This window comes from Crotalus tigris, unplaced genomic scaffold, assembly GCF_016545835.1.
Source record: "Crotalus tigris isolate CLP2741 ecotype Arizona unplaced genomic scaffold, ASM1654583v1 scf7180000021486.375087, whole genome shotgun sequence".
Lineage (NCBI taxonomy): Eukaryota > Metazoa > Chordata > Lepidosauria > Squamata > Viperidae > Crotalus > Crotalus tigris.
Window position 1 is genome coordinate 191732 of NW_024098534.1, and position 23952 is coordinate 215683.

A 23952-nucleotide genomic window follows, 5' to 3' on the forward strand; every position below is an offset into this window, starting at 1 on the left:
GGCGAACCTTTTAGAGACCGAGTGCCCAAACTGCAACCCAACTCCAATTAGTTTGAAATGCAGGCTTTCCCTCCAGTTCTCCAACCCGCCATTTCTTATCACCTCTTATTTCAAAAAACCTTGGTTCTCACCCTAGTTACAGTATTGTTTTGTCTAACTAAACTCCCATGCACATTCTTCCTCCTCCCCCCCCCAGTATCATCTAATTCTAACTCTAATACTAAGAGTAAAACATAAGAAGGAAAATGGCTGCATCTCCATATGTTGTCAAAGCAAGAACATCTGATGCTAGCAGCATTGACATGCCGCTTGCCAAGTTCCCAGATTGCGATCCTGTGACCTGTGGGGATGCCGTGACGGTCATAAGTGTGAGCACCGGTCATAAGTCACTTTTGTTTGGCACCGTTGTAACTTCAAATGGTGACTAAATGGGTGGGTATTAATCTGTAGTCCAAAACCTCCGAAGGAATCCTTAGTTTGGAGAAGCTGATACTAGAAAGGTGTCTAAACGCCACACAACATCAAAAAAAAAAAAAAGGTTGTTGGGAATTTGGTGGCATACAGATTTAAGTAATGCTAACATCCACAAATCCTCAAGGATCCAGATTAAAAATGACCCCAAATCTATTGTAGGAAAACACAAATCATGCACTTTGTTTAAGGTATAGCGAGGATTTTTTTTTTTTTCCAGCCTAAATTGGCTAATCAAATTTCGGGTGAAAGTGCTCTGAAATCACACAGCCTTTCTGATTTATGAATGTCCAGGTTGTCCTCTTTGGCCAAGGAAGTAGGAAAGGACTGTGGGGGACCTTAGTGCACTCTGAGCTTGGTTGGTTTCTTGCAGACGTCTCGTTACCCAACTAGGTAACATCATCTGTGCCAGAAGGAATGGGATAGTGGAAGAGAAATTGTGGGGTCCTTGGTGCACTCTGAGCTTGGTTGTTTTCTTGCAGACCTTTCATGACTCAACTAGGGAATATAATCCATACTGGAAGGGAGTAGACTTTGCAGGGTGGAGGAGATGGAGAAGAGGAGGGAGGGATTCTTGATGCTCTCAGAGCTTGGTGGTTTTCTTGCAGGCGTTTCATGACCTAACTAGGTAATATCCTCAGGGCTAGAAGGGAGTGGGGTTTATGGAGGGGGGGGAGGAGGAGGAGAACTGTGGGGTTTTTGGTGTTCTCTGAGCTCGGTTGTTTTTCTTGCAGGTGTTTCATGACCCAGCCAGGTATCGTCATCAGGGCTGTGCAATCTCCATCACCTCTGGACCAAGGATGAGGGCAATGGCATCTGCAGTTATAATTCTGCCTCCCTGCCATCATTCTTCCCCGAAGTGGTCCTTTGGGGAAGGTCCAGTGGAGGCTGCAGAGATCTTGAGGCAGAGAGCGAGAACTACAGCACGTTAATTGCATCTCTAGATGTCATGTCTAGTTTGGCTCCATGTGTTAAAAAGCTGCAATGTGTACTGATGGAAGAGAATATTTGTAGTTTAGGGTTGATCCGTGAGGTCCTTGGTGCTTCCTAAGCTTGGTGCTTTTCTTTTCTTTCTTTCCGCCCACTCCCTTCTAGCACTGATGATGTTATCTAGTTGGCTCATTAAATGTCTGGAAGAAAACCACCAAGCCCAGAGAGCACCAGGGAGCCTACAGTCCTCCTCCTCCTCCTCCTCCCAAACTCCACTCCCTTCTGCACTGATGATGTTACCTACTTGGATCATGAAACATCTGCAAGTAAACCACCAAGCCCAGAGAACACCAAGGACCCCACAGTCACCCTCCTCCTCTTCTTCCTCCTATTCCTTCTCCTCTTCCTCCTCCTCCTCCCAAATTGCACTCCATTCTAGCACTGATGATGTTACCTAGTTGGGTCATGAAATGTCTGCAAGAAAACAACCAGGCTCAGAGAGCACCAAGGACCCCACAGTTGTCGTCGTTGTCCTCCTCCTCCTCCTCCTCCTCCTCCTCCTCCTCCTCCTCCTCCTCCTCCTCCTCCTCCTCCTCCCCTTCCTTCCTTCCTTCCTTCCTTCCTTCCTTCCTTCCTTCCTTCCTTCCTTCCTTCCTTCCTTCCTTCCTTCCTTCCTTCCTTCCTTCTAGCACTGAGGAAGTTACCTACTTGGGTCATGAAATGTCTGCAAGAAAACAACCAAGCCCAGAGAGCACCAAGTACCCCACAGTCCTCCTCCTCCTCCTCCTCCCCCCCCCACTTCCTTCTAGCACTGAGGAAGTTACCTAGTTGGGTCATGAATTGTCTGCAAGAAAACAACCAGGCTCAGAGAGCACCAAGTACCCCACAGTTGCTACGTGTCTGTGTATAAGTGCAGCTGGATGCTGTTACTCTGCAACAAACGGGAAACCTGGTCTCGGCCAACACGTATCCCAAATTGCCACTGTAACGGGGAGACATTCTCCCTATCCCTGCAAATCTCTCTCTGTGCTGTATATCTTAAAACTTTGCAATCTTGCTACTCTGGAAATCCACACTTGGTATATTAATCTTTTTCCTGCCTCACTTCTGCTCCTTCTGGTTTTAGCTGACATTAAGAGCTTAAGAGTCAGACCCCAAGGCCTTGTTAGTAAAGCTTGTTATGCTGCATGAGTTTTTTTTTCCTTTCAGTTCCATCCAGTCTTTTAAAATTAGTAATTTTTTTCTCTGCTTCTGCCATTTGTAGGGCTATTCAGCCTTGCGTGCAATGTTGGATCCCAGGGGTAACCTTGCCCTGTTGAGAGAAGTCATTGGAAGCCCTTCCTCCCACTAATTGTAACCAGTCAGATGTCAGCCTTTCCCCAAAAACAATCCTATCCATTCTCATTAAAACCAGTAATTCCTCCCAAATAATGTGTTATTGCGAAGTCTTGTCCAACCCATTGCGACCCCATGGGCAACGTTCCTCCCAGACTTCTTGTCCTCTGCCATCTTCTGGAGTCCATTTAAGCACACGCCTCCTGCTTCAGGGACTCCCTCCAGCCACCTCTTTCTCTGTCGTCCCCTTCTTCTCTTGCCCTCCATCTTTCCCAGCATCAGGCTCTTCTCCAGTGAGTCCTTCCTTCTCATTAGGTGGCCAAAGGACTTGAGTTTCAACTTCAGGATCTGGCCTTCTAAAGAGCAATCAGGGTTGATCTCCTCTAGGACCGACTGGTTTGATCGCCTTGCAGTCCAAGGGACTCGCAGGAGTCTTCTCCAGCACCAGAGTTCAAAGGCCTCCATTCTTTGGCACTCGGCCTTTCTTATGCTCCAACTTTCACAGCCATGTATTGCAACTAAATGCAAATAATGATTGGGGTCTTAAATATCTTTCAGTGATGTTAATTGGGATAAAATCTGGGGTGTGTGTGTGTGTGAAAGCCAGCTTTGTTTCTCACCTTTTCACTGGTACAGGCTGTCCTTGACTTATGACCCACAATTGAGCCCAAAGTTTTTGTGGCTAAGTGAGACGGTTGTCATGGCAGCTTTGCTCCATTTTGTGACCTCTCTTGCCACGGGTGTTCTAATTTGTTAAGTTAGTCACACACTTTGTTAAGTTAACGGCTTCCCCTGTTGACTTTGCTTATCGGAAGGTCACAAAAGGGGGCAGGGGGAAATCACATGATCCCGGGGCCCTGTGACCGTCATAAATAGGAACCAGTTGCCCAGCGTGTGAAATTTTGATCATGTGACCACAGGGATGCCGCAGCAGTCGTAAGTGTGAAAAACTGGTCATAAGTACTTTTTAAGTGCCATTGTAACTTCCAACGTTCACTAAGCAAAGTGTTGTAAGTTGAGGACCACCTCTGGAAGCAGGTATGGATTTGCAACCTAAGGGAGAAAAGTAGGCTTTGTCAAAGGAAGTCACTGAGATGCCTCCCACATCTTCCTACCCCTAAGGCTGGATCCTTCTGAATAGCTGGCTGCGTAAATCCCAGGCTTCCTAGCTAACATGGGAAAACGACATCTTTTTTTGAAACAAATTTTATTGTTTTTTTTAATTCTTGAAACAAAGTGCTCAAGACATACCGTGGTGCTGGAGTAATCAAACATCCAAAATAAAACCATATTTGAATAACTCGAGTCAATACATCAAATATTCCCTCTCTATTTCCCTCAAATAGTTTAATATATTTAAGATAATCCATTTCTAATTTAAATTTCTATTAATTCTAAACCTGTTTTGGAGCTTTATGAATTTACAATTACCATAATCAAATTTAACTTTAAATAAACACATTATCAATTCAGGTATCCCTTTCAGGTATATTCTAGTTCCTTAATTTTATCATAAGTCTTGTTTATTTCTTCTTCCACTAATATCTCCTAATTAAAATAAAATATTGGTCTATCTTATACATATCTAATCCATCCATCAATCAATCTCTTTAAGATAACAAGGCAATATCAAACCTTAAATCATTTCAGTCCATTGGATGAGATTCAAATTTCATCCAGTTAATTATCATACCTAATAACATCTATATTATCAAACAAAAACATCATCTTATTAAATTAACATTCAATTAATTATTAAGTCAATCCTGATCTAAAACACCTCTTCAATTTTCTTCGTTCCATTACATAATAGTTTTCATACAAATAAACCTATTATTCCAAAGAATACATTCTTAATCTATTTAATATATATATATTCTAATAATCACCCATTTTTCTCTTTCTTCTAACTTAAAATCTTAATCCTTAAATCAATCCATAGTTCTATAGTGCCTTTGATCTATTACATATAATTTTAAATTTCTCTTTTCAGTCTTATTCTGGCCTTCTTTTTGTGCCAGGCAGGTTTCCATAATAAAGCTTCCCTTTCAGACAATAGGTCTCTCTTTATTGCTTGTAATATCATTTGAGACAGTAAAAGGCATCCTGACCTCTGCATTGCACATCTATTTCTCTTATCCTTAAAGCCTCGCTGCTTTAAAAGTTCAAATCTTAGTCTTTGATTTTTCTGATCCTCGAAGATATAGATGAAATGCTTGTAAGATAAAATAAATTCCTCCTTAAATCTCAGTTGATTCCTCTTCTAGTATGTTTTGTTTGTAGAATGGTCAGATGTAGTCTGAAAGTCAGTTTGAAAGTTTGGGGTAGAGTTTCTGGCTCTTAATTCTGTAGTAATCTCTTTCATTGTGGCACATTTCTTCAGTAGCCTCATAAATCTGGAAAACGACATCTTGATGAGAGAATAAGGTTGTACTCCAACCTACTGTTCCATCCCAGCCTACGTATGTCCTTGTTACTTCACAAAGACGACCCCTCTTTTAACAGTAGACTGGAAAATAAACCCTTTTTATTTGAGTTAACAGACCTGATCATTGTCCCAGAAAACCAAAGCAACAGAACACTTTTCCAATGGAGACCTTGTCCAAAAGCAAAACAGAGCACGAATCAAACAGGAAATAACTCACAGACAAAATAAACAGACCATGGTCTCTTGACTCTGAAGTTCTTTGCAAATGGTTACCTCCAGCCACCAGCCCTCCCCACACATTCCCTTTTTGTTATGCAGCCCCCAAGGTGTGGCTTCTCACTGCTTTCTCCTCTTCCCCTGGAGTCGCCTCATTGCCTCCCTCTGTCCTACTCCTGTGACCTGTCTACGTTTACGAGCATCTCTGAGGTCTTCCAGCTGTGCTTCTTCTGAGTCCGACTCAGCTTCCCAGCACAGCTGGCTCTCAGCTTGATCACGAGTGGAAGGATCAGCCTGTTCATCAGATTGTAAGTCCTGGAGCTCATCAGAGCCTTCCTCTGACTCTGATGGCTCTCCAGGCCCCCTCCTCCTCCTCTGATTCCCCAGACTCAACTACCGAGATCACAGGCTGGCACGGAATCACAACACCTACATGGAAGGAGAAGTTTGAAGCAGACTCATCTCAGAGTTTTTTGATAGACTGAACTACATAGAACACAGAATCCTAGGCCTGGAAGGGGTGACACAGGTCTTCTGATCCAACCCCCTGCTCAAGACAGGAGACCTTATATCATCCCAGTCAAATGTCTATGGAGACTCTCAGTCATCCGGGTCATGGTTGTCCCAAAGGTGCTTTTTTCCTAGAGGCAACTGGACTGTCTTGTTTTTCTTTGTAGACGTTTCGCTTCTCGTCCAAGAAGCTTCTTCAGCTGTGACTGGATGGTGGGGAATGGAAGGATTGATACTACTTGCAGACAGCTGGTCATTTGCCTTCCTTTAGAGCAGTGGTTCTCAATCTTTTTAATGCCGCGACCCCAACCGGTCGTAAGTCGAGGACTACCCAACCGGTCGTAAGTCGAGGACTTTCCCTGCCCGGGAGCGCCGCACAGGCATGGTGCTACCCCCTGCGCTGGCCGAGGCATAGCTGGCAAGGGGCAGCGATGGCGCAGGGTGACCACCGGCTGGGCCACCAGCTGGCCCAGCCAAAGGGAGGTAAGGCACCCGTCGGGCCTGACACGCGCCAGCAACCCTCCCTGCGCCCGCCAGCCTCCCACCTCCCACCCCTGGCCCTCCTTTACTTACATAGTTGCTCAGCAGGGAGGGGGTGGAAACTTCCAGACAGCTGGCCTTCGCTGCAGACAACTTGCAGCACCGTTTGCAGAATGGGACTTTTGGCAGGCTCAGCAGGGCAGAGACAGCCTGAACAATTCCTATTGGCTTTTGAAAGCCAATAGAATTAGATTCTATTCAAGAGAGTCTATTCTATTGGCTTTCAAAAGCCAATAGAATAAAAGGGGGTAGCACAGCTAAGGAAAAGGGGGGGAAAATGGTGGGCTGCGTTGTTTGGCGATCCCCGGTGAAATGGTCGATCGACCCCAAATGGGGTCCCGACCCACAGGTTGAGAACTGCTGCTTTAGAGAGCCGTTGAGGCCATTTGGAGGCTGATCTGTGTCCTCAGGGTCACCTGAGTGGTGCAAATGGATGTGGAGCCTTCTTGGAACTGCTGAAAGGACTGTGTGGTAGACTGGGGATAGATGGTGTTGTATCCCTCCCCCTCTGTTGAGAGAGGGCTGTTCAGTTTTAACCTAGATGGCCTCTTTGACCCCTCTTTCAAACCAGCGGTCCCCTCTGTCCAAAATGTGGACTTTGATATCTTCGAAAGAGCGTCCTTTGTCTTTTAAATGAAGATGGACTGCTGAATCTTGTCCTGATGGGTTTGTCGTTCTATGTTGTGCCAGTGCTTTTATGAAAAAGCATCTTTGGGATCCCAGTCAAACCTTTGTCCAGTCTGTTTTTGAACACCTCCAGTGATGGAGCATCCACAACCCCAGCAGGCAAGCTATTCCATTGGTTAGTTGTTACTCACTGTCCTTACTTCTAGGTTGGATCTCTCTTTAGCTAGCTTCCACCCATTACTTTTATTCATTATTAAATAAGTATGAACTGCTAAATTATGGTTAAGCATTGCTGTGTGGTGGTTCACGGTCCTCATCCAATTGACTCTTTTAATGTATCTCCTCCTCCTCCTCCTCCTCCTCCTCCTCCAATCCCATTCTCTTCTAGCACTGATGATGTTACCTAGTTGGGTAATGAAACTTCTGCAAGAAAGAAACCAAAGTCAGAAAATACTGAAGATCTCCTCTTCTTCCTTCTTCTCCTCCTCCTCCTCCTCCTCCTCCTCCTCCTCCTCCTCCTCCTCCTCCTCCTCCTCCAATCCCATTCTCTTCTAGCACTGATGACGTTAGCTAGTTGGGTAATGAAACATCTGCAAGAAAGAAACCAAAGTCAGAAAGTACTGAAAATCTCCTCCTCTTCCTCCTCCTCCTCCTCCTCTCCACACATCCCATTCCCTTCTAGCACTGATGATGTTATCTAGTCGGGTAATGGAATGTTTGCAAGAAAACAAGCAAGCCCAGAGACCCCCAAGGAACCCTCATTTCAATCCTGAGCTACAAATATGCTCCTTCATCGGAACTAGAAATGTCTAGCCTGATGAAAAGAAGGACTTGGGGGGTCATACGATAGCATCTTCCAATATCTGAGGGGCTGTCACAGAGAAGAGAGGGTCGACTTATTCTCCAAAGCACCAGAGGGTAGGAGAAGAAACAACCGATGGGAGAGCATGAAAGAGAGATCCAACCTAGAACTAAGAAGAAATTTTTACCACAATAAGGAGAATGAAGCAACGGAACAGTTTGTCTCCTGGAGTTGTGGGTGCTCCATCACTGGAGGGTTTCAGAAAATAAACTGGACAACCATTTGTCTGGAATGGTATTAGTCAGTGGAACAGCCTGCCTCCAGAAGCTGTGGGTGCTCCAACACTGGAGGCTTTTAAGAAGAGACTGGACAGTCATTTGTCTGAAGTGATATAAGGTCTCTTGCTTGAGCCGGGGATTGGCCTAGATCAGCGGTAGGCCACCTTGGCTCTTTTATGACTCGTGGACTTCAACTCCCAGAATTCCTAAGCCAGCATAATCTTGGGTGGTATAGAGAGCAAATTGAGGCCTTCTTCCCTCTGACAGCCCTTCAAGTACTGGAAGAGGCTATGAGGTCTCCCTAAGCCAGGGATAGGCTACCTTGGCTCTTTTATGACTCATGGACTTCAACTCCCAGAATTCCTGAGCCAGCATGACTCAGCTTGGAAACCTCTTCCTTTCCCCTCAGCATGGCTGGCTCAGGAATTCTGGGAGTTGAAGTCCACGAGTCATAAAAGAGCCAAGATTGCCTGCCCCGGCCTAGATAGAAGACCCCCGAGCTCACTTCCAGCCCTAGGATTCTGTGTTCTAATTTGATATTAACACAGGCTTATGTGGAAGGTTGAAGACGAGCACCTTTAAAAAAAAGACACGCATAACCCGCTCTTCCTTCTTCCTTTTTCTTTGTCTCCCAGTTCCCCCAAGGTGGGCTGCGAAGGTTGCCTTTTAAAGACACCCTCCAGGAGAAGCTTCAGGGCACCAGAAGGAAACGAAAGGATCGATTCGGGCAGGAGGAGCCTGAGCTTCAATAGTGACGCAGACGGCCCGACTGCTTGGGATAGCACGAAGAAGGAGTCCGCCAGGTCCAAACGAGGTGAGACATATTTTATTTTTACATATTATTCATCAGGTAGACTGATACGGCTCCCTAACTCAAACCTGGTGGCTCCAGGTAGAATTCAAAATTGACATATAAAAAGCTCCACCCTCCCCCATGGTGGCGACCAACACAATCAGGATGTTGATGTTCTTCATGTAGTCACTTCTGACTCTTAGTATTCTCTGGGCCAGGTCTCTCCACATCTTCTGATCTTGCACTACTTCTCTGAGTTCTCTGCTCTGGCTGGTGTCAGCTTTGAAGGTGTCCAGCCACTGTATTCTTTAGCAGCCTGGTTTCCTTTTGCCACTAACTCTTCCAAGCATAATTGCTTTCTCCAGTGAATTCCACCCCAGGACATGTGAGGCAAACACGATCATACAAGATACATTGGTACCTCAGTACTCCTCATTAATTGGTTCCAGGAGGCATGAGGTGTACCAAAAACAATGAGTACCAACAATAGTATCTATTGTTTTTTTAATATTTGATTGTCCCTCTGTGAGGGTGATGGACAATTTGAATATGTGATAGCTAACTAGATAGGTAGGTAGGTAGGTAGGTAGATAATTGATAGATAACGGGTGGGTGGGTGGTTGGATGGATGGATAGATGATGGATGGATGGATCGATAGATGGATGGATTAGATAGAGATAGATAGATAGATAGATAGATAGATAGATAGATAGATAGATAGATAGATAGATGGGTTGATGGGTTGATGGGTTGATGGGTTGATGGGTGGGTAGATAGATAGATGGATGGATGGATGGGTTGATGGGTGAATAGATAGATAGATAAATAGATAGATAGATAATGGATGGGTTGATGGGTGGATAGATGATAGATAGATAGATAGATAGATAGATAGATAGATAGATAGATAATGGATGGGATGATGGGTGGATAGATAGATAGATAGATGGGTTGATAGGTGGATAGATAGATAGATAGATAGATAGATAGATAGATAGAGGATGGGTAGATAGATAGATAGATAGATAGATAGATAGATAGATAGATAGATAGATAGATAATGGATGGGTTGATGGGTGGATAGATGGATGGATGGGTTGATGGGTGGATAGATAGATAGATAGATAGATAGATAGATAGATAGATAATGGATGGGTTGATGGGTGGATAGATAGATAGATAGATAGATAGATAGATAGATAATGGATGGGTTTATGGGTGGATAGATAGATAGTTAGATAGATAGATAGATAGATAGATAGATATAGATATAGATAGATAGATAGATAGATAGATAGATAGATAGATGGATGGATGGATGGATGGATGGATGGATGGATGGATGGATGGATGGATGGATGGAGGATCACCAGGACAGTGGACCAAATAGGTGTGCCTTCTCCCCAATTGTGTGGTCTTCAACTCCCAGAATACCCCAGCCAGGAATATTGTGGGAGTTGAAATCCACATATCTTAAAAAGAGTTGGGAAACACTTCTCTAGAGCATATAAATGCGTTAAAGTCAGCATACAGACATAACCAGTGTCTTCAAAAACATTCCTTAGTGACCCTTAGTGGTCTGCTTGCCCTAATAATTAAGCATGTTCCTGCAATCTTCATCATCATTATTATTTTTTTTTCCTGGCTCATTGGCCCCTAGGGAGTCCCACCTGGACAAATGTTAATTGTCTTAAATGTAGGCAAAAAACATGATTTCAACCGAAATGTCAATTTTGGTTCAGAGGCAGCTGTGCTGGCCAGTCTGATTTGAACCCCAATGAGAGAATAAAAAAAAAATTGGAATATCTAAACAAAAAGGACCCCTGAGTCCATTCCTTGTGTCCCAAGTCATAATTTTTCTGTGTTCTTTAAAGCACTGCTGCATTGACAATTACAAATAGCAGCGGGATTTGTGTACGCATTTTTCTGTGTTCCCTGCTGCCTTAAATGCGTTAAATACTACTAGGTAGCAATACAACTCTTGCTGGTTTTGCCGTCATTTATAATTCATTACACCCTTCCAACATTTTCGAATTTATTACTTATTTAGTACTTTGTGTGTGTGTGTCTGTGCACACGCGCACACACACATGGGTGCATGCCTCGGAGACCCAGCAGGTATGTCTATCAGATCAATAATCTAGATTATTAAAGTCTCAGCCTTTGTGAGCAATTCATACCTTTGCAAACTCCATTTTTCTAGTTTGTTTCCCCTTTAATCTCAGTCCAACTGGATTCAAATCAGACTTAATTGCATTTAAATCTGTTGTTGAAATGGCCCTTTTATCTCATTTTATTCCACACCAATAGTCACGTCCGCAATTGAGTCCAAAATTTCAGTGGCTAAATGAAATGTTTCTTAAGTGAATTTTGCCCCATTTTACGGCCTTTCTTGCCACAGTTGTTAAGTGAATCATTGCAGTTGTTAAGTTGGTGACACGGTTGTTAAGTGAATCTGGCTTCCCCATTGACTTTGCTTGTCGCAAAAGGGGATCACGTGACCCCGGAACACTGCAACCGTCATAAATACAAGTCAGTTGCCAAGCATCTGACTTTTGATCATGTGATCATGGGGATACTGCAACAGTTGTAAGTATAAAAAACAATCATGACACTTTTTTCCAGCACTGTTGTAACTTTGAACGGTCACCAAATGAACTGTTGTAAATCGAGGACTACCCATATTGGGTAAGAGTAGCCGTGCTGGGCTAGACCAGATTAACACGTGAAGTGTTAATACCACTTTACAATGTCTTGGTAAGGCCACACGTGGAATACTGCATCCAGTTTTGGTCACAATGATGTAAAAAAGATGTTGAGACTCTAGAAAGAGTGCAGAGAAGAGCAACAGAGATGATCAGGGGACTGGAGGCTAAAACATATAAGGAACGGCTGCTGGAATTGGATATGTCTAATTTAATGAAGAGAAGGATGAGGGGGGACATGATAGCAGTCTTCCAATATCTCAGGGACTGCCCCAAAGAAGAGGGAGTCAAGCTATTCTCCAAAGCGCCTGAAGGCAGGACAAGAAGCAACGGGTGGAAACTAATCAAGGAGAGAAGCAACCTAGAACTAAGGAGAAACTTCCTGACAGTGAGAACACTCAATCAGTGGAACAACCTACCTCCAGAAGCTGTGAATGCTCCAACACTGGAAGTTTTTAAGAAGAGACTGGACAGCCATTTGTCTGAAATGGTGTAGGGTTTTCTGCCTGAGCAGGGGGTTGGATTAGATGACCTCCAAAGTCCCTTCCAACTTTATTATTTATTAAGTCTAACTAGTTTCTGCACTAGCCCAGTAGACATTCTGAAGAGGCTTCCAAGAACACCCTCTGCCATCCTCCAGCATCAGGTTCTTTGATTATCACTTCCGCGCCTTGTCATTTTATTCAAATTCCTTGGTTTAGCTTGTGGGGTTCCCTTCTCCACAGAAAGGGAAGACGGAACAAACAGACGATGGCTGTATCCCCTTGGAAAACCGTAGACAGCAATCTCAGTCTGTTTATTTAAGTTTTAACCAGAGATGGTTCTGAAAATTGAGGCCGGGAGCTCAAAGGGATGGTGGCTTCCTCCATGGGCCTAGCCCTATTACTTCTTCAAGGAAGAAGATGAGTCTGTAGTTCTGGACTTCACAGGAGAAACAGACGTTGGCTATTCCTGAAGATCTTGCTATTTGAGGAATCTTGTAATTCCTGCAGATATCTGAAATCGGGAAGGAATCTTGAAGGCCCAGGTTCCTGACTAGATTAGGAGATTCCAGCCTGTCCCAAAGGTGCATTTTTTCCCCAAAGGCAACTGGACTTTGTTTTACCTTGAAGATAGTAATAGTAATAGTAGTAAAGTTGGAAGGGACCTTGGAGGTCATCTAGTCCAACCCCCTGCTCGGGCAGGAAACCCTACACCATTTCGGACAAATGACTGTCCAGTCTCTTCTTAAAAACTTCCAGTGTTGGAGCATTCACCATTCTGGAGGCAGGTTGTTCCACTGGTTAATTGCTCTCACTGTCAGGAAGTTTCTCCTTAGTTCTAGATTGCTTCTCTCCTTGATTAGTTCCCATCCGTTGCTTCTTGTCCTGCCTTCAGGTGCTTTGGAAAAATAGCTTAATTCCCTCTTCTTTATGGCAGCCCCTGAGTTATTGGAATACTGCTATCATGTCCCCCCTTGTCCTTCTCTTCGTTAAACTAGACATACCCAATTCTAGCAACCTTTCCTTATATGTTTTAGCCTCCAGTCCCCTAATCATCTTTGTTGCTCTTCTCTGTACTCTTTCTAGAGTCTCAGCATCTTTTTTACATCGTGGTGACCAAAACTGGATGCAGGATTCCAAGTGTGGCCTTACCAAGGCATTGAAGAGTGGTATTAATACTTCACGTGATCTTGATTCTATCCCTCTGTTAATGCAGCCCAGCACTATGTTGCTGAAGATGCATCTTCAGTTCTGACTGAATGGTGGAGGATGGAAGGATGTCTATTCCTTGCAGTCATCTGGTCAATTGCGCTCCCTCTGAGAGTCATTGAGGCCACTTGGAGGCTTATCTGTGCCCAACCACTTCACAAACGCATGGCACAACGCAGGAGAACAAACCCCATCAGGTTTGTCTTTAAGTCTGCATTCGTCAGTCCATCTGCATTTGAAAGACAAAGGCCGCTCTTTAGAAGACAGCAAAGTCTAGATTCTGGACAGAGAGGACCACTGATTTGAAAGAGGGGTCAAAGAGGTCATCTATGTCAAAATTGAACAGCCCTCTCTCAAGAGAGGGGGGAGGGATACGGCATCATCTGTCTCCAGTCTACCACACAGTCCTTTCACCAGTTCCAAGAAGGCTCCACGCCCCTTTGCACCACTCAGGTGACCCCGAGGACACAGATAAGCCTTCAAGTGGCCTCAACGACTCTCAGGGAGAGTGCTAATGACCAGATGACGGCAAGAAATGTAAATCCTTCCATCCTCCACCGTTCAGTCAGAACTGAAGCTTCTTGGATGAGAAGCGAAATGTCTTCAAGGAAAAAACAAAGAAAAGTCCAGTTGCCTTTTGAAAAAAGCACCTTGTGGGATAACCGTGACCTGGATGATGGAGAATCTCCATAGACATTGAGACTCCAGTCCGTTTAAGCTAGCAGAGGACCTCAGAAGCTGCCTGGTCTTCAAGATCTTCCTTGCCATATTGTTGAAGTCCAACTTTCCTTGTGGTGATTTCCTCCTAGAGCAGGAATAGGCAACCTTGGCTCTTTTATGACTGGTGGACTTCAACTCCCAGAATTCCTGAGCCAGCCATGCTGAGGGGAAAGGGAGAGGTTTCCAAGCTGAGCCATGCTGGCTCAGGAATTCTGGGAGTTGAAGTCCACGAGTCATAAAAGAGCCAAGGTTGCCTACCCCTGGCCTAGTCTATTAAGCCTGACAGGAGTAGATTATCAGAAACTGGTAGGCCTAGTCCACGGGTAGGCAGCCTTGGCTCGTGGACTTCAACTCCCAGAATTCCTGAGCCAGCATGGCTGAGGGAAACCTTCCCTTTCTTCTCAGCGTGGCTGGCTGAGGAATTCTGGGAGTTGAAGTCCACGAGTCATAAAATAGCCCAGGTTGCCTACCCCTGGCCTAGTCTATTAAGCCTGACAGGAGTAGATTATCAGAAACTGGTAGGCCTAGTCCACGGGTAGGCAGCCTTGGCTCTTTTATGACTCGTGGACTTCAACTCCCAGAATTCCTGAGCCAGCCATGCTGAGGGGAAAGGGAGAGGTTTCTAAGCTGAGCCATGCTGGCTCAGGAATTCTGGGAGTTGAAGTCCACGAATCATAAAAGAGCCCAAGGTTGCCTACCCCTGTCCTAGAGAAAAATCGTAGACGCCGGCTCATCAGCCACCCATCTGCTACCCCCATTCTCTGCAGAAAGACAGGAGGTGCAGCTCATGAAGAAATATAGTATATTTACTCTTCCCCCATCCCTGAAGAAAGGGCAGGAAAGCATTGTAGCGCTGATGATGTTACCTAGCTGGGTCATGAAACGTCTGCAAGAAAACTACCAAGCTCAGAGAGCACCAAAGATTCCACCGGGCAGAAAAGCGTCTATCAGCCACCTAAGGCATTACAGTACAAGTAGCCCTCACCTTATGACCACAATGGAGCTCAAAATTTCTGTAGCCTAAGTGAGACATAGTTGAAAAAGGGTCACCGTGTGAAAAACAAGCAGAAAACTGCCTCCAGTTCTGGTGTCACCACAATACAAAAAAGATGTTGAGACTCTAGAAAGAGTGCAGAGAAGGGCAACAAAGATGATTAGGGTGCTGGAGGCTAAAACATATGAAGGACAGCTGCAGGAATTGGATATGTCAAGTCTAACAAAAAGGAGGACTAGAGGTGACAGAGGGTAGCAGTGATCCAGTGTTTGAGGGGCTCCTACAAAGACTCTCCTCCAAAGCACTAGAAGGCAAGACAAGAAACAATGGATGGAAACTAACCGAGGACAGAAGCAACCTAGAACTAAGGAGAATGTTCGTAATGGTTAGAGCTGTTGGAATAGCTTGCCTTCAGAAGTTGATGGTGCTCCATCATTGGAGGCTTCCAAAAAGAGACTGGACAGCCATTTGACTGAGGGCAGAGGTCCCCAACCGGTTCCGTAGAGCGAGGTTTTTCCGCGGACCAGAGGGTGCATGGTTTTGTGTGCTGCCTGCATCTCGCGGATGGGGCTTGGTTTGTTTGTGCGGACCGGTTGCTGGCATGCTGCGGCCCGGTACTGTCCCATGGACCGGGGATTGGAGACCCTTGGCATAGGGCAGGGGTCGGCAACCTTGGCTCTTTTATGACTCGTGGACTTCAACTCCCAGAATTCCTGAGCGAACATGGCTCAGCTTGGAAACTTCTCCCTTTCCCCTCAGCATGGCTGGCTCAGGAATTCTGCGAGTTGAAGTCCACGAGTCTTAAAGCAGCCTAGGGCAGGGGTAGGCAACCTTGGCTCTTTTATGACTCATGGACTTCAATTCCCAGAATTTCTGAGCCAGCATGGCTCAGCTTGGAAGCCTCTCACTTTCCCCTCAGCATGGCTGGCTCAGGAATTCTGGGAGTTGAAGACCATGAGTCATAAAAGAGCCAAGGTTGCCTACTCCTGTCCTAAGTCCTCCTGTTCTAAGCAGTGAGCCTCCTAGGCCAGGGATAGGCAACCTTGGCTCTTTTATGACTCGTGGACTTCAACTCCCAGAATTCCTGAGCCAGCATGGCTCAGCTTGGAAACCTCTCCCTTTCCTCTCAGCGTGGCTGGCTCAGGAATTCTGGGAGTTGAAGTCCACGAGTCATAAAAGAGCCAAGGTTGCCTACCCCTGGTTTAGGGCTACCTGTGTTATTCCACTTTGGACTTCCTTCATGCGCTCCCACTGAAGTACCCCTAACTTCAATAGATTACACATCAAATGATAAGATACAGGATATGCTCTGCACAGAGTTTGTTAGTGTGGCTGTGGTTGTGGGGAGGGAGACACAAAGAGGCCGATTTATCAGCCTCCTGGAGGATCCACAACTAGAATTGAAGTGTCTTCCCTCCAAGTTCAGCTTCTGAAATGGAAATCCTGCTCCAGTAGGGGGGGGGGTGTCTCTGTGTGTGGACTAGAAGACCTCCGAAGTCCCTTCCGACTCTATTAATCTATTGTCAGAAGTAAGTCTTCATCCTGGTTCATCCAAGCGGGGAATAAATAAGCAACATGGCGACTGCTTTGGGAAGAAGGTTACAGTTTATTGAAGAAACAGAAAGATGGTCCTTGCAAGAAAGAGCAGAGGAGAGGAAAGAGCGATTGAGCACATGGGTAGTAGATTTTTATACCCTCTCTAGCCTTGTTTGGAATAGTTTCCTGTTCCTGTGGCATGAACCTTGAGGCTGTTTCTAAGTGTTTGTCTAGGCCTTGATATCTGTGGTTTAATCCTATTATCATATCCTGCTTCCCAGGTGATGGGGCTAATGACTCCTAGAGTTTGGGTGGGGCATGCAGATTTTTTCTTTGTCTTCTTGATTGCTGTGGCTTCTACTTTCTGATGGTTTTACATCTGCACTTGTATGGGGCTAGCTCTTGCTTGGGGCAGAGAGATAGATTTGGGGCCAGGTTTGGTTTTTTAAAAAAATCCTTTTGAGGAAAAATATATTTTTCTGCCTTTTTAATATTTCCTTCTCTGGGCTAACTTCCCTCACTATCTTCTATGTTCTAACTATGAGTTTTCCCAGGAGGAGAAAATAGTCACCACAGGAATGGTTGCAAATGAGTTCTAAACCTAATTAGAAAGAAGAAAAAAGGAGATGGAGACCTGATTTTCTAGTGGGAAGAAGCCATTCCAGAAGTGCATTTTTAGGGTGCAGTTTTTCTAAACCTTCCCCCAGCTCCCCCAATCCTAATCTTGGGGGAAATAGCTTCTCTTTATGGCAAATGGTTTTTTCCCCCTGCTTTTGGCTCAGCGGTTCCACTTTGAGGAGCGAAGTTAAGTCATTTCTTTTTCTCCTGCAGCCGTAAATCAAGCGGAGGAGTCTTGTTGTTTGCTGCAAATCCTCGCCTAATCTTTGGGTCACTCAGGAGCTGTCTCTCCCTTTTTTCTTTTCTTTCCACCCCTCCCCCTGGTGTTTTCACACACTCCCCTTTTTCTCTCCTCTTAAACTTGTCGCAGAGTTTCCAATGGGTGTCAGCAGAAGCCTGCAAAGAAAAGGAAAAATACACATTCCTCTCCAGAGGAACAAACCCATTGCCATATTGGTTAAGACCAGGGGCCACGTATTTTATTTTATTTTTTTTAAAAAAAGAGGGAAACAGAGAGATGCTTTTCTTGCAAAGGAACTTTCGAAAGGTATCATTAGAGGGCGACCCGAACAGAAGGGAAGGTTAATCTCTTGCAAAGCTCCCGCTACAAAAGTTAGAAGCTGGCAAAGGGCTTGTGTCCAAAAGAAATCAATTTCTAATTTGAAACAAAATCATTTTTGACTAACAGGAGTTCAGGATCCATTACTTTTGCTCTCTACTCGGTTGACATTTCAGCTCTGTCTGGAGCGCGCAGTGAATTCTAATAGTCGTCTCCTAACGTGGCTGCACCAATCAATTGAAGCCAGAGAAAGCCATTGCGCTGTGTGAGGTGTTCAGGGGCAAATGTTCATTGTGGACTTCTTTTTTTCTCTTTCACTTTCTTTTTAAAAACTCTTCTTCTTCTTCTTCTTCTTCTTCTTCTTCTTCTTCTTCTTCTTCTTCTTCTTCTTCTCTTTCTTCTTCTTCTTCTTCTTCTTCTTCTTCTTCTTCTTCTTCTTCTTCTTCTCCTCCTCCTCCTCCTCCTCCTCCTCCTCTTCTTCTCCTTCTCCTTCTCCTCCTCCTCTTAATACTACTACTACTACTACTACTACTACTAATAATAATAATAGGCTCTTTGGGTGCAATCCCAAAACAACTGGAACACCACTTGAATACCATTGGCATTGACAAATTCGCTGTTAGTCAATTGCAAAAGGGACATTACTAGGAGCTGCTTCCATCCTGCGACGATATCTGTAATACCATCAAACATCCACATCTTCCTATCCCAGGTCCTGGATAAGGACTCGATAGGTAGGCAAAATGCCAAATCCAGTCTGAACATCTGGCTGACTGTGTGATGATCAATAATAATAATAATAATAATAATAATAATAATAATAATAATAATAATAATAATAATAATAATGTGGCAGTGCCTGGAGATAGCAGAATAGAAAGAAAGAACTGGAGAAGATAGCAAAATACAAAGACCTACAAATAGAAGTAGAAAGACTGTGGCAAAAGCAAGCAAGGGTAGTACCAATAGTCATAGGCTCCTTGGTGCAATCCCAAAACAACTGGAGCACCACTTGAACACCATTGGCATTGACAAATTCGCTATTAGTCAATTGCAAAAGGCGGCCTTATAGGAACTGCTTCCATCCTGCGACGATATCTGTAATACCATCAAACATCCACATCTGCCTATCCCAGGTCCTGGGTAAGGACTCGATAGGTAGACAAAATGCCAAATCCAGTCTGAACATCTGGCTGACTGTGCGATGATCGATAATAATAATAATGATAATAGTAAAGTTGGAAGGGACCTTGGAGGTCATCGAGTCCAACCCCCCTGCTCAGGCAGGAAACCCTATACCATTTCGGACAAATGGCTGTCCAGTCTCTTCTTAAAAACCTCCAGTGTTGGAGCATTCACGGCTTCTGGAGGCAGGTTGTTCCACTGGTGAAGTGTTCTAACTGTCAGGAAGTTTCTCCTTAGTTCTAGGTTGCTTCTCTCCTCGATTAGTTTCCACCCATTGCTTCTTGTGCTGCCTTCAGGCGCTTTGGAAAATAGCTTGACTCCCTCTTCTTTGGGGCAGCCCCTGAGATATTGGAACACTGCTATCATGTCCCCCCTCGTCCTTCATTAGACTAGACATACCCAATTCCAGCAACCGTTCCTTATATGTTTTAGCTTCCAGTTCCCTGATCATCTTTGTTGCTCTTCTCTGTACTCTTTCTAGGGTCTCAACATCTTTTTTACATCGTGGTGACCAAAACTGGATGCAGTATTCCAAGTGTGGCCTTACCAAGGCATTGTAGAGTGGTATTAATACTTCATGTGATCTTGATTCTATCCTTCTGTTAATGCAGCTGTGTTGGCTTTTTTGGCAGCTGCAGCACACGGCTGGCTCATATTTAAGTGATTGTCCATTATGACTCCAAGGTCCCCCTCACAGTTATTACTATTGAGCAAGGTACACCCTATACTATACCTGTACATTTGGTTTTTCTTTCCTAAATGTAGAACCTTGCTTTTTTCACCACTGAATTTCATTTTGTTAGATAGCACCCAGTGTTCAAGTCTGTCCAGATCCTCCTGTATCCTAAGCCTGTCTTCTGGGGTGTTGGTTATTCCTGCCAGCTTGGCATCATCTGCAAATTTGATGAGTTCCCCATATATCCCCTCGTCCAGATCGTTGATGAAGATGTTGAAGAGCACTGGGCCCAGAACAGAGCCCTGGGGCACCCCACTACACACTTCCCTCCATGTAGATGCAGTTCCATTGAGGACCACTCTCCTCCTCCTCCTCCTCCTCCTCCTCCTCCTCCTCCTTCTGTTACTTAGTTTGGCAATGAAATGTCTGCAAGTAGCAATAAGAGAGGGTAGTAAATAAGAAGGATAATAGTAATAATGCTACAGCCATACTACATGGATAAATATACATAGACATTACACAATAATGTGAAAATTCGGCGTTCAGCAGAACGACAGCACAAACACGTTACAATTGTTCCATGTTCATTTTTGGAAACCTCCCAGTTCCTGTGCAAATGCACACTAGCATTGGGAATTTCCTTCTCCTGGTTCCAAAAACCCGAAATTTAGAGGCAGAGTTTTCAAGTGTTGGCCTGCTGCACCCTGGGGAATAGCAGCCTGTCACAGGCTAAAGCCACAATCGTGATGCCAAGTCTACTCCTGGTAGCAGAGATGCAATTAAGACTCTAGTTGACCCTCAGTGTGTGTGTGTGTGTGTGTGTGTGTGTGTGTGCCCGCCTTGCCTACCCTACAAGGTTCCATCCCAAAAAGGTGCCGGAACTCCGTTCTGGGCGTTCTATGACAAAAAAAAGTCCTGTATATATATATATATATATATATATATATATATATATATTCATTATATATATATATTCATCCCCTCTCCGTCACTAGGAAGTACTTAGGCTGCTGATTCACCATATCTAAAGCTCCCCGAAGAATAGCAGGCTGGGTGGGCCTGCTGTCGAAAATCAGACCAAGCAAGGAAAGACATCTGCAAATGTTTCTCCTCCTTCCACAGGGACGTCCGGGAAGGATTCTGCCACGTCTCCTGGAGTGACGTCCATCAAGAAGGAGCTTGTAACTGCAGCCACCTCCCCAATGCAGCAAGGAGCTTGGCGGTAAGAGGGCTTTTTTTAGACACCAACATCATTTTTATATTATTGAATTATTTATTTGTATCCCCCCCCCCTTTTGTTATTTTTACAAATAGTTCAAGGCAGTGAACATATCCAACGCACCTTCCTCCTGCTCTTTTCCCAACAACTGTCAGCCTGTGAGCTGAGAGAGAGGGCCTGATCTTAAGTAATTTAGCTGGATTTTATGTCTAAGATGGGACTAGAACTCACCTTCTGCTGCTGATTGGCTCAAAGTCACCTAACTGCCTTTCATGCTTAAGGCAGGACTAGAACTCACCTTCTGCTGATTGGCTCAAAGTCACCTAACTGCCTTTCATGCTTAAGGCAGGACTACAACTCACTTTCTCCTGCTGATTGGCTCAGAGTCACCTAACTGCCTTTCATGCTTAAGGCAGGACTAGAACTCACCTTCTGCTGCTGATTGGCTCAAAGTCATACAGCTGATTTTCATGCTTAAGGTAAAACTAGAACTCACTGTCTCCTGAGACTGGCCCTGAGTTATCCAGTCAACTATTACGCCTAAGGATGCACTAGAAGTCACAGTCTCCCGGTTTCTAGCTTGATGCCTTTACAACTAGACCAAGGGTAGGCAACCTTGGCTCTTTTATGACTCGTGGACTTCAACTCCCAGCATTCCTGAGCCAGCCACGCTGAGGGGAAAGGGAGAGGTTTCCAAGCTGAGCCATGCCGGCTCAGGAATTCTAGGAGTTGAAGTCCACGAGTCATAAAAGAGCCAAGGTTGCCTACCCCTGAACTAGACCAAATTAGTTCTCAGAATTGAGCATCTCTTATTCAATTAATAAGGTCCAGTACAACTTGCCAAGTCTGCCCGTTTGACACTATGTAGATCTGATGTAAAACAAGCCAAATCAGCCTTTCCCATTCGGGGTCCTTCCAATAACTAAGACTGGTTTTTCCATCGTTTAGCCTGTGGAAAAGACTAAACTAAATATCATAGGTGATCTTAAGGATGCTGGGTACAAAATAGTGATGAATGTAGAACGATGGCATCAGAAGGCTTTTAGCAGCCACTGGGGCAGTATTTGGAGATAAGCCCAGATTAATCCTGGATGGCCCTCGCTGGTCACCTGTGCTTGATGTGTCAGGCGCAAAGCATCAGGAATACATGTTTAGCGGCAGTTAATCTGATTTATTCCTCATGCCTAAACACAATCTAATCAACTAGCGGCTAGCACTAAATTGGTGCTAGGTAAGAGTCAATGGAATTCAAGAGGAGTTGGACTTGAACTACTTGTGGGAACGTAATGATTCCAGGCTGATTCGTCTCTTGACTCTGCCCCCCAAACTCTGCCTCATCTCCTACACCTCCCTCCCTCCCTCTCATTCCCACTTTCCTTCCTCCCTCTCTCCCTCCTTCTCATTCCCATCTCCTTCCTTCCCTCCCTCCTTATTCCCATCTCCTTTCCTCCCTCACTCCCTCCCTCCTTCCCATTCCCATCCTTCCTCCCTCCCTCCTTCTCATTCCATCTCCTTCCTTACTTCCTTCCCTCCCTCCCTTCCTCCTTATTCCCCATCTCCTTCCTTCCGTCCTTATTCCCATCTCCCTCTCTTCTCATTCCCATGTCCTCCCTCCCTTCCTTGCTTTCTTCCTTCCTTCCCTCCCTCCTTATTGCCATCTCCCTCCCTCCCTCCTTCTCATTCCCATCTCCTTTCTTCCCTCCCCCTCCCTCCTTATTCCCATCTCCCTCCCTCCTTCCCTCCTTCTCATTCCCACCTTCCTCCCTTCCTCCCTCCCTCCCTTGCGAAGAATCAGGACCACATGTTAAGCTCCAGTTGAGCAATTTTATTGTTCATGCTTAAACGGAACAATCGAGTCAGCACAATAACGGTCAGCACTAAACTGGCACTTGATAAGAAATGGAATTCAAGGAAGTTCGGACTTAACCCTGTTTGTGGGAATGCTAAGGGCTCAGGGCTGATTCCTCTCTTGACTCCACCTCCTGCAGATGACGTGCGGCTGCCTCTGAACTCAAACTGAACCTCTCCTTTCTTCCAGCGCCTTAAATTGCCTGCGACAATATTAATTTCATTGGATTTGTAATAAATGAGTAATGAAAAATATACTTCTGGAAATTAATTTCCCAGATAGCAAAGTAGTTGCGCTCCAAGACATTTCTTTTCGCTGTCTGCTAGGTTGGTGAAAGGCAGTCTGAACGACACTTTAAAAATTGCCTTTTTTTATTTCCCATTTGGCTTTTAAGAAACATTTGGGAATTTGAGAGTTGACACAGGTAGTCCTTGATTTATGACCTGTCACTTAGGAACCATTCGAAATTCTGACAGACCTATCTGGGAGTTACTTATGACCCCCCCGCCCACCCCCTGTGGTCAAGTGACTGCAACGGTGGTCCGCATTTACATCCTGTTTTCTGCAAAACTGTTCTGTCCCAGCCTATGTGAGTCCTTGTTATGCTCACAAGGAGAAACCCCTCTTCCAACAAGCAGGCAGGAACTGCAAGAAAAAACAATCCCCTTGTATTCTCACAGACCTGAGTCAATGTCCAAGGCAAACAAACACAGTCCACAGAAACTCGATCCTCAACACGGCAACCAGCACCTCCCACACCTTCCCTTTTATAATTTAGCCAAGGCGTGGCTTCCTAATGCTTTCTCCTTTGCCTTTGGAGCCGCCCCATTGCATTCCTCTGTCCTACTCGCTTCTCTTGCCTGCGCATTCGTGCATTCTGGATATCTCCCAGCTGTTCTTCATCACTGTCCAACTCAGACTTTCGGCACAGTTGTGTCTCAGCCTGAGCGCAGGTAGAGGGGCCAGGCTCCTTGTCCGACTGTAAGTCTTGGAGCTCCTCAGATCCTTCCTCTGACTCTGATGTCACTCCAGGCCCCTCCTCCTCCTTCTCTGATTCCTCAGACTCAGCTGCCGGGTCTACAGGCTGGCGAGGAATCACAACAAAAACAGCCACCACGAACCATTAGTTCACTTAACAACCCTGGCTGTTTGTTTAGTGACCATGGATTCGCTTAATAACTGCGGTGATTTTCACTTCACAGCTGCTGCCGGAAAAAGCCATAAGATTAGGTCGGTCACAGAACCGACCCGTTTTGCAACCGTCACGAG

General features: G+C 45.1%; 1 protein-coding gene across 4 annotated transcripts in view; it reads left to right on the top strand.

Annotated features, from left to right (window-relative positions):
• Positions 1-23952, top strand: part of KIAA1328 (KIAA1328 ortholog) — a 207254-nt gene that overhangs the window by 155292 nt on the left and 28010 nt on the right. For all 4 annotated transcript variants that reach the window (XM_039318725.1, XM_039318727.1, XM_039318728.1 and 1 more), the window contains 2 exons: positions 8773-8951; positions 20738-20837. In XM_039318725.1, coding sequence (XP_039174659.1) covers positions 8773-8951; positions 20738-20837 — 279 coding nt within the window. The remainder of the gene's footprint in view (positions 1-8772; positions 8952-20737; positions 20838-23952) is intronic.